Raw genomic sequence first — 16,038 nt, forward strand, 5'->3', positions numbered from 1 at the left:
CTGTAAAAGCAGCTTATTTTATTAAACCACATTTTGTATATATCTCACCTTTCAGGATATAAATCCTTCCATGGCAGCCTATAAATAACATCAAGTTATATATTTTAAAAATGCATCAGGATCCTTCCCACAAGGCAGTTTATGGTACATCACGCTTTGGGGAGAAAGGCAAGGGGTCACCTGGAGCGGGCCCTGAAATAACGTTTCCTGCCTCTCTCCTGGAATCCTTCCAACAGGGCTGTTAATGGTAGATGACCCTGCTTGAGGCAGTGTGTGTGTGTCCAGCTAGAGTAGGGACTGAGGTGGTCTTTGCCTGTCTCCCTCTCTATCCTGGAACCCTTGCCACCCTTTTAGGAATTGCATTTTCCCCTCCATTTTTTGTGGAGACATCATTTTAAAATTTGTATAGCATAAATAGTACCCATTTAAATAAAACGGATGAACTCCCCTGCTCTTGCTTCAGCGACCAAATTCATCTTTTCTCAGCTGAATATGTTACTTTGAAGATACAATGGAATGAGGGAATGTTTCTTCGCTTATCATAAAGGGGTTGAGAGGATGGTATTTTAAGACTGCTAATGTAATAAGCCTGAATAACATTCAACCCCAAAGTAAGGGAAATAAATGTAAGTCCTGGGAACTCTTTCTTTAATTCTGCACCTAGTTTTCATCAGGCCTTCTCATATGCTGCTGAGATAATTGGCTACCATACCTAAATGAATGCTTTCTGTTGAGCAAGGTTTTTTTTTCTATAGCTGTTGTCTGCCTGAAAGCAGGACTCGCTGTTTGAAGGGGTGCACACAGGGATATTCTCTTGTAAAAGTTCTGTGAAGTATGAACCATGATTCGGTTTTCTAAATTGCAGTTTTTAAATTTATTTCAAAAGCAGCTCTAGTAAAAAGAACATACATACAGTATATTCTACCTCTGCACTGAAGAACAAGACACATGCAAATACGCAAGTGTTACATTCTGCAAAATATATTGCCGAGAGCATCTCCGAGATTAAAATTAAATTCCAGGTTTGGACCCCCTAGAGTAATAAATTTATCCCTACAGCGGCAAAACATTGATTTTAATGGTGCAGGTTTGCAGGGGCCATAAACAGCTACTAACTTTCCTAGAGGTTGAAGAGCCACTTACATTTTAAAAAAGTTATTGTTAAGTGGTATATAAATCTTAATAAATAAATAGATAAATAAAACATTGGTGGGTAAATAAAGTAGCCCTATTTTACTGGCAAGACCAGTTACAACAGCTGCTGCTCTTTCTGCATCTCACGAGGAAACCACCTGCACACCTCTGTTGCCGTGTTAGTAGCTCTAGATGTTGAACAGAGCTGTTAAACTGAAGCAAGAGTTATTTCTACGTGGGTATTAAATATGCCATAATTTAAATGTGCAGGAGTTTTCTTTGTTGCCTGTACCAAGCACCTCAAGTCATTCTATAGTATTCATTTACTTCACCATTAATTTATTGTGTGTTGCACAGCACCTTTTTGCACATGAATGAATCTGTTGAACCACTGACAGTTGCAAACATGAAGACTGTTATATTTAGAATTGGAGACATGAATGCAAAATATGCAAGCTTGGGCTGCAACGTGCTGATAGAGAGACAATGAAGCATATATACACTTAGATGGGCCTTTGTCAGTAAAACAGCTATCATGCTATTTTTGTGAACTGATAATTGAAGCTTTCAAAAATTCTGAATGATTCCTGCCAGATCTTCTAATAATAATGTTGATATTGGCCTACAACATTCTTTCCAAGGATTCACTTCTCTTCAGGATAATAACGTTGAGTTTTATGTCATTAAAAATTGTTCGTCTTAATTTTCCCCATTGCCCAAATCTATTTGTTCACGAATAAGTACAGTCCTATACATGTCTACTCAGAATGAAGCTCCATTGAGTTGAAAGGGACTTAACGCCCAGTTACCATAAATGAAAATAGGGTTGCAGCTGGGAAGAGCAATCTCCTTAAGTTTAGGAAGCCAGTGGAATGTACGCAGTCTTAAGTTAAAGCCAGCACAAGCTACACCTGTTCCACACACTTTTTTGTTGCTGGATGAGCCTGGTAGAAGGAAAACAACCCTTTAAAACAGAGTTTGTCTTATACCACCCTTTTTGCTAGTGTGAGTTCCACCAGATTGCCCAATGACTTGACTGAGCTGGAAGAGGTTTGGAATAGTTTCTCTCCTTGCTCCACCATGCCCCCAGAATGGTGACTTATGCTGATGTATGTTCTGCCTTCTTCAGTTCCACCAGCTGAGCTCCAACTGAACCATCATTGCCCCAGCTGAGCTGCGTTGAGGTTATGTCATTATGCCAGCATAGCCCTGTTTCAGCCAGGACAGCCCAAGGTCTGACTAATCCAAACTTGCTTATCCTGCTGGAGCTTGGATTTGTATTGCACTGTAAGTGTTTCCTGAGCCACAGTCTCCAGTTCTTGGTACAAGTATATCAGCTATTTCAAAAGGCTGGACAGATTACCTTAGGTACCAGAAAAGGACTGAGCAGCAAAATAAGACTGTAATGATAAATGGCTGATTGGAGACCTGTCAGAAAAGTAAATCAGCTGGCCAGTCAGTAAAAACTAGTGCTAATTAATGAATGGCAACTGGCTTCTACACTGTTGGTAGGAAATGGTGTAGCAAAGAGAGAATTTTTTAAAAAATGGGATGACTTTCACTTCAGTAAACTGAATTTTGAAGTTTGTCAACCAACATTTATTCAGAATTTGTATTCTTTGGCTTTGGGGGGGAGGAAAGGCTTGATTTATGTGCTGCATGATTCCAAATTCCCTACCAGCAGTTTGGTTGGCATGAGAGTAGTAACACTGCACCATGCAAGTAAGCTTTAGTTACTTGATAGCAGTAGCAAATAGCCCTTAACTTTAAGTGGGAATGTCAGGGACAGATTACTGGTTAGATTCTACAGTATTTATTGCCAGGTGTGGGAAGGGGGGAAAAACACAATTCCAAAGGGGGGTTGTTCTTTGTTTAAGTAGAAGGATGTTACTCATTTAGTACTAGTTACAGGTAGGTAGCCATGTTGGTCTGCCGTAGTCAAAACAAAATAAAAAAATTCCTTCCAGCAGCACTTTAGAGACCAACTAAGTTTGTTATTGGTATGAGCTTTCATGCGCATGCACACTTCTTCAGATACACACTCATTTAGTAGTATAGCATAACTATTCCTGTTTTATATGGACCTCAAGGGAACGTCAGAAGTAGAGGGGTGACCCTGAAAGTATATATTTGTCCTTTCTGCTACAGTCTGCAATACTGTAGTGCTTTCTGGCTGCTGCACTTATGATTGTCATGTGAAGGAAATGCAAGAGATAACAGTACACCTATCATCCATGTGATCTTTTCCTTTGTTGCTTCCACTTTTATCATCCCTCCAGTAGTGATGTTTGGAACTAAGTGTTAATCCTTCCACCTCAATCCAAGTTGAAATACAGTGGTACCTCTACTTACGAATTTAATGAGTTCCGAACGCACATTCGTAAGTCGAAAAAAATTGTAAGTCGAATCCCATAGGAATGCATTGGGAGAAAAATTCGTAAGTAGAAGCAACCCTATCTAAAAATTTGTAAGTAGAAAAAATCCTATCTAAAACGCATCCAAGATGGCGGACGGAGCTCCATTCGTAAGTAGAAACATTCGTAAGTAGAGCTTTCGTAAGTAGAGGTACCACTGTACTCTCTGCAGATCCTTGACTCAGATTACTAAAGGTAAAGGGACCCTTGACCATTAGGTCCAGTTGCAGATGACTCTGGGGTTGCAGCGCTCATCTCGCTTTACTGGCCAAGGGAGCCGGCGTATAGTTTCTGGGTCATGTGGCCAGCATGACTAAGCCGCTTCTGGCGAACCAGAGCAGTGCATGGAAACGCTGTTTACCTTCCTGCCGGAGCGGTCCCTATTTAACTACTTGCACTTTGACATGCTTTCGAACTGCTACGTTGGCAGGAGCTGGGACCGAGCAACGGGAGCTCACCCCGTTGCGGGGATTCGAACCACCGACCTTCTGATCGGCAAGCCCTAGGCTCTGTGGTTTAACCCACAGCGCCCCGCGTCCCTTATATAGCCAAAATGCAGCCACAAAGAGCAGCAGACTTTGGAAACCCCCAAGGTTTGCAGAAGTACAAAGAAAAAGCAAATAAAGGAGCAAAACAATCCCAAAGTAGCCTAGTGAATACTGAGCATACTCAGTGGGCCTAGAACAGGGATCCCCAAACTAAGGCCCGGGGGCCGGATGCGGCCCAATCGCCTTCTAAATCCGGCCCATGGACGGTCCAGGAATCAGCATGTTTTTACATGAGTAGAATGTGTCCTTCTATTTAAAATGCATCTCTGGGTTATTTGTGGGGCCTGCCTGGTGTTTTTACATGAGTAGAATGTGTGCTTTTATTTAAAATGCATCTCTGGGTTATTTGTGGGGCATAGGAATTCATTCATTCCCGCCCCCCAAAAAATATAGTCTGGCCCCCCACAAGGTCTGAGGGACAGTGGACCGGCCCCATGCTGAAAAAGTTTGCTGACCCCTTGATTAGAAGATGGCATCTGGCCAGACAGAGCCATGAAGAGATATGCTACACATTGCAACGTTTTCTTGCTGGTACATTTAAATTGCCACTCTTTCTGAAAGATACGTAGAAGCAACTACTAAGGGCTTGCAATTCTGCATGTTTTATTGTAGACTGTGGCAATCTTAACATGCCATACACAACTGAAATAAGAAACAAGTATATTGTACCCTGGTATTGATATCTATGTGCAAAAAGTATTACGAAGAAGTACTCCTGAGACAAAACCAATGACAAAAGGCAGCTGTCCCTTGTATAGTTCTCAAAGGAAAAGTAATTAGTAGAACTATGTGGGATTACGGCATAATAGAGGATTCCTTAGGAGTGGGGAGAGTCTCTAAAAAGTCTAACTTCTTTTAGTAATATTGATTTTTTTAAATTCCCAGAATAATTAATCACAGGGAAAAATAATTTACTACAATTCTGTTTGTTTATAATATTATAATCAATTACAATTTTCCTTAATGAGCCTGTGACTAGTACTTAGTTAATTTATGGTAATTCATTGAGCAAATGAAGAACCATTAATTTCCTGAGTCAATTAGCTCTAATCCTTAATCAGTTCTTACCTTTAATACTTGGTATTACGGATAAACTCTTAATACTGCAATTCAGAATTTATCGTAATTAATTCACACAACCGTTTTCTTAATCATCATCTTCATTCTGACTGCTCTGTTTAATCAGTTTCATTCTCCTTTCATGAAGGGCTAAAGAGCCATAGCGACCCTTTCCTTGCTCAGGTAAAAATTATTTAAAGGTCTTCTCTGTGGTCCAACTAAAGTTAGTCATGAGCAAGATCCATTCTCAATGAAAGATCACCTCCAGGAAGGATGGTGCAACCAAAGATTCCCTGTGATTGGCAAAACCTAGCCAGTTAGGAGCATAAGTCCACATTAATTCATATACAAGTGGAAGTTTCATAACAATCCACACCTATTCTACTTTCAGCCGTGTCTTCCATTCTTTGGCTCTTGGCCCATTGTGTGCCTGCACACTTTGATTGTGCCACTTGCATAAAAGGTTTCTGCCTCTTCTGCATCATATTGGGTGGGCCATCTGTTTGGGCTAGACTAGTGTCACGTGTTGCTTTAGCTTGGGTGGTACCAGCTCCTAAATCACTCGTGTGCAGTGTGGACACTACCTGAGAAACCACGGTTTGCACTTCAGCACATCTGTGCTCATACTGGGTTACCTTCATCAACTTACAACCATAACAATATGGATGAGCTATAACAGAGGTCTCCAAACTTACCTGGCCTTGGGCCGGTGCCTCAAGCGCCGATCGTGCGGCAGGCCGGAGGGCGCACCCATACACGTGTGCACACACAATTTCCAGCACACTTCCAGGTTGCCAGAGCGTCAGAAATAGCTTGTGCACATGCGCCAGCATCATTTCCAACGCACCTCCGGGTCGCCGGAACACCAGAAATAACTTGTGCGCATATGCATGGGCCTCCTCCGACCCGGAAATGATGCTTGTGCATGCACACAAGCTATTTCCGATGCTCCGGAGACCAGGAAGTGGGCAGCCACGCCGATAAGAGCGGACAGCGGCGGGGGTCTCCAGAGGCTGGATAAATTAGTCTTGTGGGCCGTATCCGGCCCCCGGGCCGTAGTATTGGGACCCTAAGCTATAACCAGAACTTGTGCAAATGGATGATATGTTTATGGTTTCCAGTCCTGAGCTTTAGGAGTTCAGTAGGTTTCAAATCTTAAAATGCAAATACTGATCAAACATTCATGAGCCGTTAATTGTAATTTTCCCTTTGTGCCTTCTTAAGTGATACAGCGCCAAGCAACAAGCTTTCTCTTCTCAATCCCATGTGTTGCTCCTTTTATAGCATAAAGATTTTTAATGACGTAAAACTGTGCTCCCTCTTGAGGACTGGTTTCTGTCTGTCAGCCTTCCAAGAGCACACAATTATTTATCAGAATGATTTCCTATTGACATTGTTTGCTCTCATTGCTTAGCTACCCTTAAGTTTTCCCTTAAGTCAGAAACAAGAGTTGGACTGAATTGTACAAATTGCTTCTCTGAAGTCTAAATTTTGCAAAAATCCTGTTTGCTCTCCCTATGTTTTGATGAAATTATTGTCACTGTATTTACGTTCAGGAGCTACTGCATGATGCTAATTAAGTTGATCACAGGTGGGAATTCCCCAAGGATTTTGCAGATGGTGTTTTATGTATTGTTTCCTCTTGGCAATTGAACATGCCAGAAGAGACTTATTTGCTTGCTCGTTTCTGAATATGATGCTTGCAAAATGGCGGGGGGGGGGGGGGAGAGTCAGTGAGTGACAAAGCTGTCATTTTAAATGGAGAGTAAAAAATCATGAATGATGGGGAGCCATTTGTTCCATATACAGTACAGATAATCTTTTTCATAAAAACTCTGCTCCCCAAATAAGCAATTCTTCTTTCTTTCACAATTGGAACATATAGCAACATAATTTATGACTACAGCTTTTGTGGTTTAAACTGCTATCTGCAATACATTACAGATTGTAAACTGTTTTGAGGGTTGTCGTTTTTTAACAAGCAGTGTATAAATTTGATGAAGCAAATAAAAATATTTTTATTTGTGTTTTAAATTGTTTTAATGTCATTTTAATGCACATTTTACATTGCGTTGAGGAGCAAGGGTCAGCTATCATGTTGAAATGATGGGTAGATAAATAAAGGTGACACACACATATATATATATATAGCATATGGTGATATTCAACTAAATAATTGTGCTAAGACAAGGGTTAGTGCAATGAAACACAAATTTCTCCCCTTGCATGAACCTTAGACTATCCCTATTCTAGCTCCAGAGGGTTGGGAGAAGCCAAGAACAGATTTCGGGGCGCAGAGGAAGAATATTCTGTTGTGCAAGTAAAAATCATTGCATTGAGAGAACATTTTCCTTGGCACTATGTTGAAACAATTGTTTTGAATGTATCTGAAATTGTCTTTCTTTTTAAAATTTATTTTTTTATCTATTTCAATGTCTGTCAGCTATCATTGTAGGGATGCTGCATTCAAGTTGGCAAGATCATATGGGTTTCTCTTCTAGTTTACGTCATGACAGTTTCTTGTGTTCTCCCCCCACACTAGTAACTCCTGTCTAAAATGGACTGTGTTTGCTCTCCATAGGTGGCAGATTGTGCTTGGGATGAAACGGTGAAAGTCTATAGTCCATCTTCATTGATAATTCCGTTATAGAAAGAGATTCTCCATGGAAGACAGCTGATTTGGAAGAAATTGCTTCTCCTTTCTCAGGGCAAGGCAGAACTTCCATGGAATGCATTGTTAACCTTGATAACAACCTTATTTAAAATATGTCATTTGATGTTTTAAATCAGGGAAAAGAAATCTCCAGATGTATGATTCTAACTCCTATGAGTCCCATCCAGCATGGCCAATGACCAGGGACAAGTTGCAGTACAGCAACATCTGGAGGGCTATAAATTCACCCAACCATTGAGATATACAGCTAACATAGGACTTCTTTCGCAAAAACTGTGTTGGACTGGTAAAATAATAACAAATTAGCTGGTCAGACCAAAAACAGAGAGAACTCCTAGATATGTATAGAGCATCTTGCAACCATTCATGTAAAGACTGGGTGATTGGAACTGTATCTTTATATCTACTGAGGGGGGAAATGCAAATCATTGGTGTTCAAATTAGAATTTATTGTAGAACAATGTAGCATCTATCTGACGCCTATAGCATTCAATTAATTTTGTTAGAGATACATTTTACAATTGATGTTACATTATAATATTCCACAATGTTGATGTACAGTAAATTACATTATCTAACTCGGCTTTGTTGACCTTCTGTCATTTTCAGGTAACTATTCTTTAATCAGAAAATAAGTTGTTTCACTTTGTATGTGGGTTCTATGAAGATTGTGCTACGGTCATTTTCCTGAGTCAATAAATTTGGGGTTGGAGTTCAGAATCAGTTGCGCCTGAAATAGGGTTGCTAACATCTGAAAGATAAAATACCTATTGCTCCCTTTCCAACCCCAACCAGGTGTTTCTCAGGGAAGCATGCAGAGGGTATCCTTTGCAGGTATGTGTAGGCAACCTCCTGATGCATACAAATATTTATGTTTTGTGCTAATCCCAATACTGGCAAAATATGAAAATGAGTATACCATCCTCCTACAACATGCACAAGGTTAAAGCAGTAGCTTTCTCTATGCAGCTTTTCTACAAATCACTTTGAAAAATCCATACCCACAAATCCAAGACGAATTGGTTCTCTGCCAGAGGCATTCAGCCTACTCAGATTTTGGCTGTTGGAACTTTGCACCCTTTCAAATACAGTACCGCAAACATTCCAAGAGAGGCCTTGGCTTCCACTGCAATAAAGGTTTGCAAACTGGAGTGAAACACTTGAACCATTTTGTTTGTGTCTTGTCCATGGTAATCTGCCACATTACATATCAGTGATCACAGATCAGTGATCACCGTGTCCTAATCCTAGTTTTAAATTAATGTACTAGATAGGGAAAAGCTAAGATACAGGAAGTCTCCACATAATTGGGAGATGATCAATAAATGGATGATATTATAGGGGAAAATATTTATTGAAACTTTTAATGATATTTTTAAAATAACACTTATGGGTCAGGCACACAGCTGTTTTCCTTTTGCTGCCAGATATCTGCTATATATAGTTTTTTAAAAAATCTGTTAATTGCATTTTGAACTGTAAAAACTTTAGCCGACCATAGTTTGTTTTTTTAAAAAAGTATTGTATGGAGTACAGTGTCTTCATACCTAAAATCATCTTACGTTCTACAGCAGTATTAACTATGGGACAGACTAGCTTCTTTCAGTTGTGGACACAGACCAGTCCAGAAATATTTTCAGGTGGCTGGGCAAAGCAATCCCAGAGAACCCTTGCCTGTATACATAAGGAATTACATCCACTCATCTGTAAATCCATCCTTCATTTGTCCGTTGCTAACTCTATGATGGTGCATAAGATGTAAGGTAAAACCCTGGACTGTTAAGTCCAATCAAAGGCGACTATGGGGTTGCAGCACTCATCTTGCTTTCAGGCCGAGGGAGCCAGCGTTTGTCCGCAGACAGCTTTCCAGGTCATGTGGCCAGCATGACTAAACTGCTTCTGGCACAACAGGACACCATGATGGAAACCAGAGCGCACAGAAAGGCCATTTACCTTCCCACTACAGCAGTACCTATTTATCTACTTGCACTGGTGTGTTTTTGAACTGCTAGGTTGGCAGGAGCTGGGACAGAGCAATGGGAGCTCACCCCGTCACGGGGATTCGAACCCCCGACCTTCCAATCGGCAAGCCCAAGAGGCTCAGTGGTTTAGACCACAGCGCCACCCGCGTAAGATGTAGAAGCAGTTCACGCCATCCATTTGTTCACAGTGACATCCTGTGTTGTTGTTCAGTGTTGAGAGACTGAACACTCCCAGTAATGATCTTTATATGTTACCAGCTCCTTTTGTTGCAGAGGGGTGCATACAAGGGCCTGACCGCCAAAGTGACCACCTGCAATGTAACAGCCAATATAATCCCAAAGACCATTTGCCCCAAATCCTGGACCTTTGGACAACTCCACTGAAAATGAATTCTCTCTCTACTTTCTTGCGATGTAGCTTGAACACTGGGAAGCTGTGGAGCTGTATACCGAGTTGTATCGTGTAATTCAGTGAAATGGGTGCAGCTTTTCTTTAATGGCACTTTTTATGTATACTTAAAAATATGTATATGTATGTACATGCAACCTTTGACACTTAAATATTTTCTTATTCTGTTTCACTTCAGTATCAGCAGAAATTTTAAAACAATGATTCAACTTGGTTTCCAACAAGGGAGAGAAAAACCAAGGTATGTTAAGGTTTAGGAACCTGCTGCAAGACAGACCCAAAAAAGAAAATAACAGAACACCACTAGTCATCACATACAGCTCCCAAGTTAAAACAGTACAATGCATCATCAGAGATCTACAGCCTCTCCTGGACAATGACAGCTCCCTTTCTCAAGCTCTGGGAGGAAGACCTTTCATTGCCTACAGACAGCCACCCAATCTTAAACAACTCCTCACCCACAATAATACAACCACCAGACTTAACATGGACACTGGTACCAGAGCCTGCAATAAACCCAGATGCCAACTTTGCTGCCACATACACCCGGACAACATCATTACTGGCCCCAGCAACATCCAACATGCCATCTCAGGACTATTTAATTGCTCATCTTCTAACATTGTGTATGCCATCAAATACAACTTATCACCAACAGTGCCCTTCAGCTCTCTATATTGGACAAACAGGCCAAACCCTACGCCAAAGGATAAATGGACATAAATCTGACATCAGGAACCAGAAGACAGAAAAACCAGTAGGAGAACACTTCAATCTCCCAGGACATTCTATACAAGATCTCAAAGTAGCTGTCTTACTACAAAAGAATTTCAGAAATAGACTGGAAAGAGAAGTTGCTGAATTACAACTTATCACCAAGCTCAAAACCATGGAGGGACCTGGTTTGAACAGAGATATCGGATTCTTATCTCATTATACATGATAAGCGATCTTCAGCCATCTCAACCCTTGCTTTTTCATGCAAAACCATTTGCAGTCGTTTTCGGTCATCAACAGCTATCAGTCAGTCAATCACCCACTTCCACCACCCTTCTGAGTGAACCCCCCTCCCCTCCCCCTCCCCACCCCCTCCCCACCCCTTCTCTACATAAGTGCCTGGGGACTCCTATTTCACTGTATCTGAAGAAGTGTGCATGCACACGAAAGCTCATACCAAAATAAAAACTTAGTTGGTCTTTAAGGTGCTACTGAAGGAATTTTTTTATTTTACTTCGACCCAGACCAACACGGCTACCTACCTGTAACCAGGGTTTAGGTATGTTAGGGTTGCCTCCTGGCTCATTTTTTAGTCCCAGAAATATCTGGCATTTTGTGGTGGTGATTATTATCACTATAAAGAGGTCTATTCTTTTGGGAAGAGCAGAAATTGCTGTATTTTAATTCTCTCATCAGGAGGCGGTAGCTGTTGCTTTTTCATTTTTGCTATTTTAACTATGCCTACAAGCTGAATACTGTGTCTGGGTGTGTCAACTGAAACAGGGATCTGTGTATACCTTGTATGCATACCTGTGCCAATTAATCTTTCCCCTCCACTGCAATGAATGGATATGTCTATTGAGAAGAGTTTTGTGCAAATTTCACATCTCCTGAACTGGAACAAATTTCAGAATTTGTTTACTATTTAACAAGTCTGTCTTCAAAAGTCCCATTTTCTGTTTTTCTTGACAGGATGTTGCAGGAGACTGAAGTGTCACAAACATTTGCAAATTTATCAACCGAGAAATTGCAGAGAACCATAAAATGATTGCATATAGCTTTTCGTAATATTCAAGGTAATAAATGCTAGTCCTTTGCAATAAAACTGATCATTTCAAGCCTTAGCAGTTATCCCTTTTATCTCATCTTCCTATGCAAGCAATGTAGTAGTGAAAATTGAGGTAATGGAATATTTTGCAAACCAGGTGTGCATGATTGAGAGATACCAGGGGGAAAAAACCTCAACAAGCTAGGCTTAAAACCAGACAATAGTCAAGTATGCAGCCAGAAATATCGGACTTTTATATGCAAATTTCTCACTTTGATGAGAGGGGTTCTGCTGCCTGATCTTTACGTCCAATGGATAAATTAAACTCTTCTGTCAGCCATGCCATTTGCTAATGTTTCTGTCACAAGTTTCTAAGTCTAGATGTCCTTTTTAAATACTGAATATATATAGCCCTGTATATGTACATTAAATAAATGTAGTTTGGCTTTTAACCTTTAACAACTAATTTCTAAACCTGGAAGGATATAAACATCCTTGCAGAACAGTGAAAAATGTTTCATCAGCAGTAATTGAAAGCCAAATTTTAATTTTTCAAACATAATCATTTTTTAAAAGCAGTGGCTTTTAAGGTTCACAGCAGTATCTTAGGGTTCTCCAGTAGCTATATTCACAAGTGGCCTTTTAAGTAGAAATGTCATTAGTATTTAATCCTTATTTTAAAGGGCACATTAAAGTTCTTTCATATTTATCCCTTGGCATGGCTTTGCGCATGCCGTGAAAATGTGAGATTCCTGTGAAACTGCTCTGAGTGTTTTATCACAGTAAGCTTTTAAATTATTGTAATTCCACATTAAAATTAGTAGACTAATTCACAGTCTGTACTTAGCTGGAGTAGACCCTTTGAGACAAATGAGATTTTGCCTATGTAAATGAAGTGGCAAATCTAGGAAAGATTTAAGAGGCGTTTCCATTTGCCATTTTGCTATTCCAGCAAATAGTGAATTATTTGTGTGTGTGTGTGTGTGTGTGTGTGTGTGTGTGTGTGTGTATTCATTGGTTGGGGGGGGCAGATTCCTCTGGGGTATCTGATACCTGAGTATATAGGCAATGGACTGAATCAAACATTGGTTCTCTTCAGAGTAAACCCATTAAAAATAATTACTTGACTTGGGTACATTTATTTCAATGGGCAAACTCTGAGGAGGACTAACATTCAATCCAACTGGCTGGCAGATGCTAGCTTGTCATGCGGTTCTTAGGCTGATATATTGTTTATCTTGCCATCCTTACAGAAAGGACTCTGTATATTCTGGAATAGCGTTATCAGATTGTACTAGCTCAGAACTTGGCGCAAACAAAACCTCTGGCCCTCCTCATGATGTGGGTCTCCAGGTCCCATCAGCCTTAAGCAGCATAGCCAATAGTCAGGCATGGTGGGAATGGGTCCACCCAAATCTTGATGGCTGGAGGTTCCCTATCCCTGTAGTCCTTAAATTTGAGAAGACTGGCTGGGGGGGGGGTAATGCTTAGCCAGCTTTTAGGAGCAAAGGTTAAGTGATATCCAGCAGTCCTATACAATGTGAATGAATGATACAAAAGTCACATTTTCTTAGTGCAAAATTTGGGATATGTACGTAGTATTGTGGTACCCCACCCCTTAGGGAACTGCTCTGAAGTCCTTCAGTCTAAACCACCACCTACTCTTTCTTGACTGGTTCATGCAACAACAGCAAGAAAATCTCTCAGTGGAATGTGATTGAATGATCTGTGTGAATGTGGCTGGAAAAACCTTGCCGCGGGAACAGAAAATCTGGTGAGGTTTTGGCAGGAAATACCTGTGAACATGAACCTGAAGAAATGTGATGCCTTCACGCTTTCCTCCTTGTGAAACTTCCTTTCCAAAACACTCTTTGAGATCCTTAAAAGACTGACAACAGGCCAATGACACACGTCCTTAAAATCTGCATGTGCTAATTTATAAGTATGGATGCCACCTTCCCAGAGGGGAAACTGCCCTGTAAGCAAAACTTTGAAATATTAAAAGTTTTTTAAAGGGGCTTTGAAGGACTTGGGGCTCAGACCACCCCCCCTGCTTGGGAAAGTGAGACATGGTGAGCCAGTGTTGCAGCCGCCGCTGCTTAATTTTTTCCCCTCTCAGAAACTTTGGCCAGTTTTTGCTCAGGAATCTCCAGTGGTACAGGTTTTATTGTATCTGTCCTTGTTGGGACAAGAATAAACACCCCAAACGGTCTCATTCACTGTGCCAAATTCCACAGCATCCTCAATGCTAATAGCAAACGTGTTCTCCCAAGTGTTAAGTAGCCAAAATGGCATCGTCCAGGCACAAGAGGCAGGCAACAGCAGGCTTGAAGGTTTGTAGTGGTGGAGGGGAAAGAAACACATACACACACACCCCGCATAAGGTTTTTGGTAGAAAATCCCCAAAACAGCCCAGTGAAGACTTAGTGACCATGGAATACTGTCTGGTGAGTTGAAGGGGTATGGAAACCAAAGGAAAGGGAGGAAAGAATGGAATATCCTGGGAAATTGTATGGCTCCATGCTCCAGCAAGCTACAGGTCCCAATCTGAATGTACATTATTTACTTTCTTCATGGGGTGGGGCAGGGGCTCATAAAATAAAAAACCAGCACCAGCACCATCAAAATCCATTGCAAAGCAAAATTGGTGGAAAATGTCAGGGCCAAACCTCCCTCCCTCCCTCTCTGTGTGTGTGTTTCATGTTACTTTTATTTTCCTGCAAAGGGATTCATCAGATAAGGGTGATTAATGTCAATGATTAAATTATAAAGAAGTGTAGAAATAGAGCCCTTTTTTGCCTCCATGGTGTGTGCGTGTCCATGTGTATGCCTGGGTCTTCTTCCACCAGCATCACCATGAAATTGAGATTTCAGAGGAAAAGAGATTATCAGCCCCTCCACTGGGTCCCTTAATGCAATTTAATGGTGACTGGCAGCAGTGTGTCCTGGTTTCATTCAAGATCTTATCTAGAATTGGTGTGCTGGTGCTCTTCATTCTGTTCTACATTTAACACGCTTGTCCATCCCATAATCCTCAGCATGGTCACAAAAGCGTGAAATTGTAGTGAGGAAATTCAGACCGTGCATTAAGGTTATGCTAACAATATTTAAAACAAATCATATCAAGAGAGGCATGATGTCGCAGACAGAATGTTGGATTTGGAGAAGGGGAAATGAATTCAAATCTCCATTTAGCCATGAAGACCACAAGGTGACTCTGAACCAAGTTGCTATCTTTTAGAGTGAGGGGGATGGGACCTTTTTTCAGCCAGAAGCTCACAATCCTCCAGAGGCCAGTGATGTGCGGGACCAGAGGCAGAAATAGTGGGTGTGACTCTTGCCTCCATACAGTTGGCTAAATTCCAGCCATGGAAAAATAATAGTTTTCTATACACATGGACACAAGTCTCTATCTGGGCAAGCAAGGGGCAGAAAAATAAAATAATGGGGGACATGGAGTAAGGCTGGTGAGGGATACGACTTGGGGAGGAAGGATAATCTATGGTTGGGATAGGGAACCTACAGGCCTCCAGATGTTGCTAGACTACAACTCCCATCATCCTTGATCATTTGTAATGCTGGCTGGAGTTGATGGGAGTTGGAGTCCAACAACATCTGCAGGACCACCGGTTCCTCATCCTTGGCCCAGGGAGAGTCTTGAGAGCCAGGCAGGACTGGAGGGCTGTATTTGGTCCCTGGGTCACTAAAGAAAAAAACCCTCCCCCATATCTCATTGTGACTAGCAGCTCTTGCTGAATCAATGGGGGCTGTAAACTATCATATATTTGCTGCATCGTTTGTTTAAAGGGGATGAGTGGTATTGCTAGGAAACATTATTCCATATAAATTGAAAACATTACCATCACAACTTTTAAAAACTGCACTAAGTTTTTTGGGCATGAGTTAATGGGATTTTGTAGCTGGTCACTAGGGATGTCTCCAGCTCAGCTGTCAGCTTGTAAATCCTAAGGATGCAATAGTAAATTAGTGAAATTTAAAAGCAATTTGTTTAACATGCTTACAGTAGTTGTTTTATTTTAAATTCATGTAGAT

At 41.0% G+C, this 16,038-nt stretch overlaps 1 protein-coding gene across 1 annotated transcript in view; it reads left to right on the top strand.

The window, feature by feature from the left end:
- Positions 1 to 8,552, top strand: part of PEX7 (peroxisomal biogenesis factor 7) — a 55,345-nt gene extending 46,793 nt beyond the window's left edge. The window contains exon 10 of the mRNA XM_060272716.2: positions 7,737 to 8,552. Within this exon, the coding sequence (XP_060128699.2) occupies positions 7,737 to 7,805 (69 nt within the window). The 3' untranslated portion in view covers positions 7,806 to 8,552. The remainder of the gene's footprint in view (positions 1 to 7,736) is intronic.
- Positions 8,553 to 16,038: the final 7,486 nt, after the last annotated feature.

The sequence above is a fragment of the Zootoca vivipara genome, chromosome 3, assembly GCF_965207765.1.
Source record: "Zootoca vivipara chromosome 3, rZooViv2.hap1.1, whole genome shotgun sequence".
NCBI lineage: Eukaryota > Metazoa > Chordata > Lepidosauria > Squamata > Lacertidae > Zootoca > Zootoca vivipara.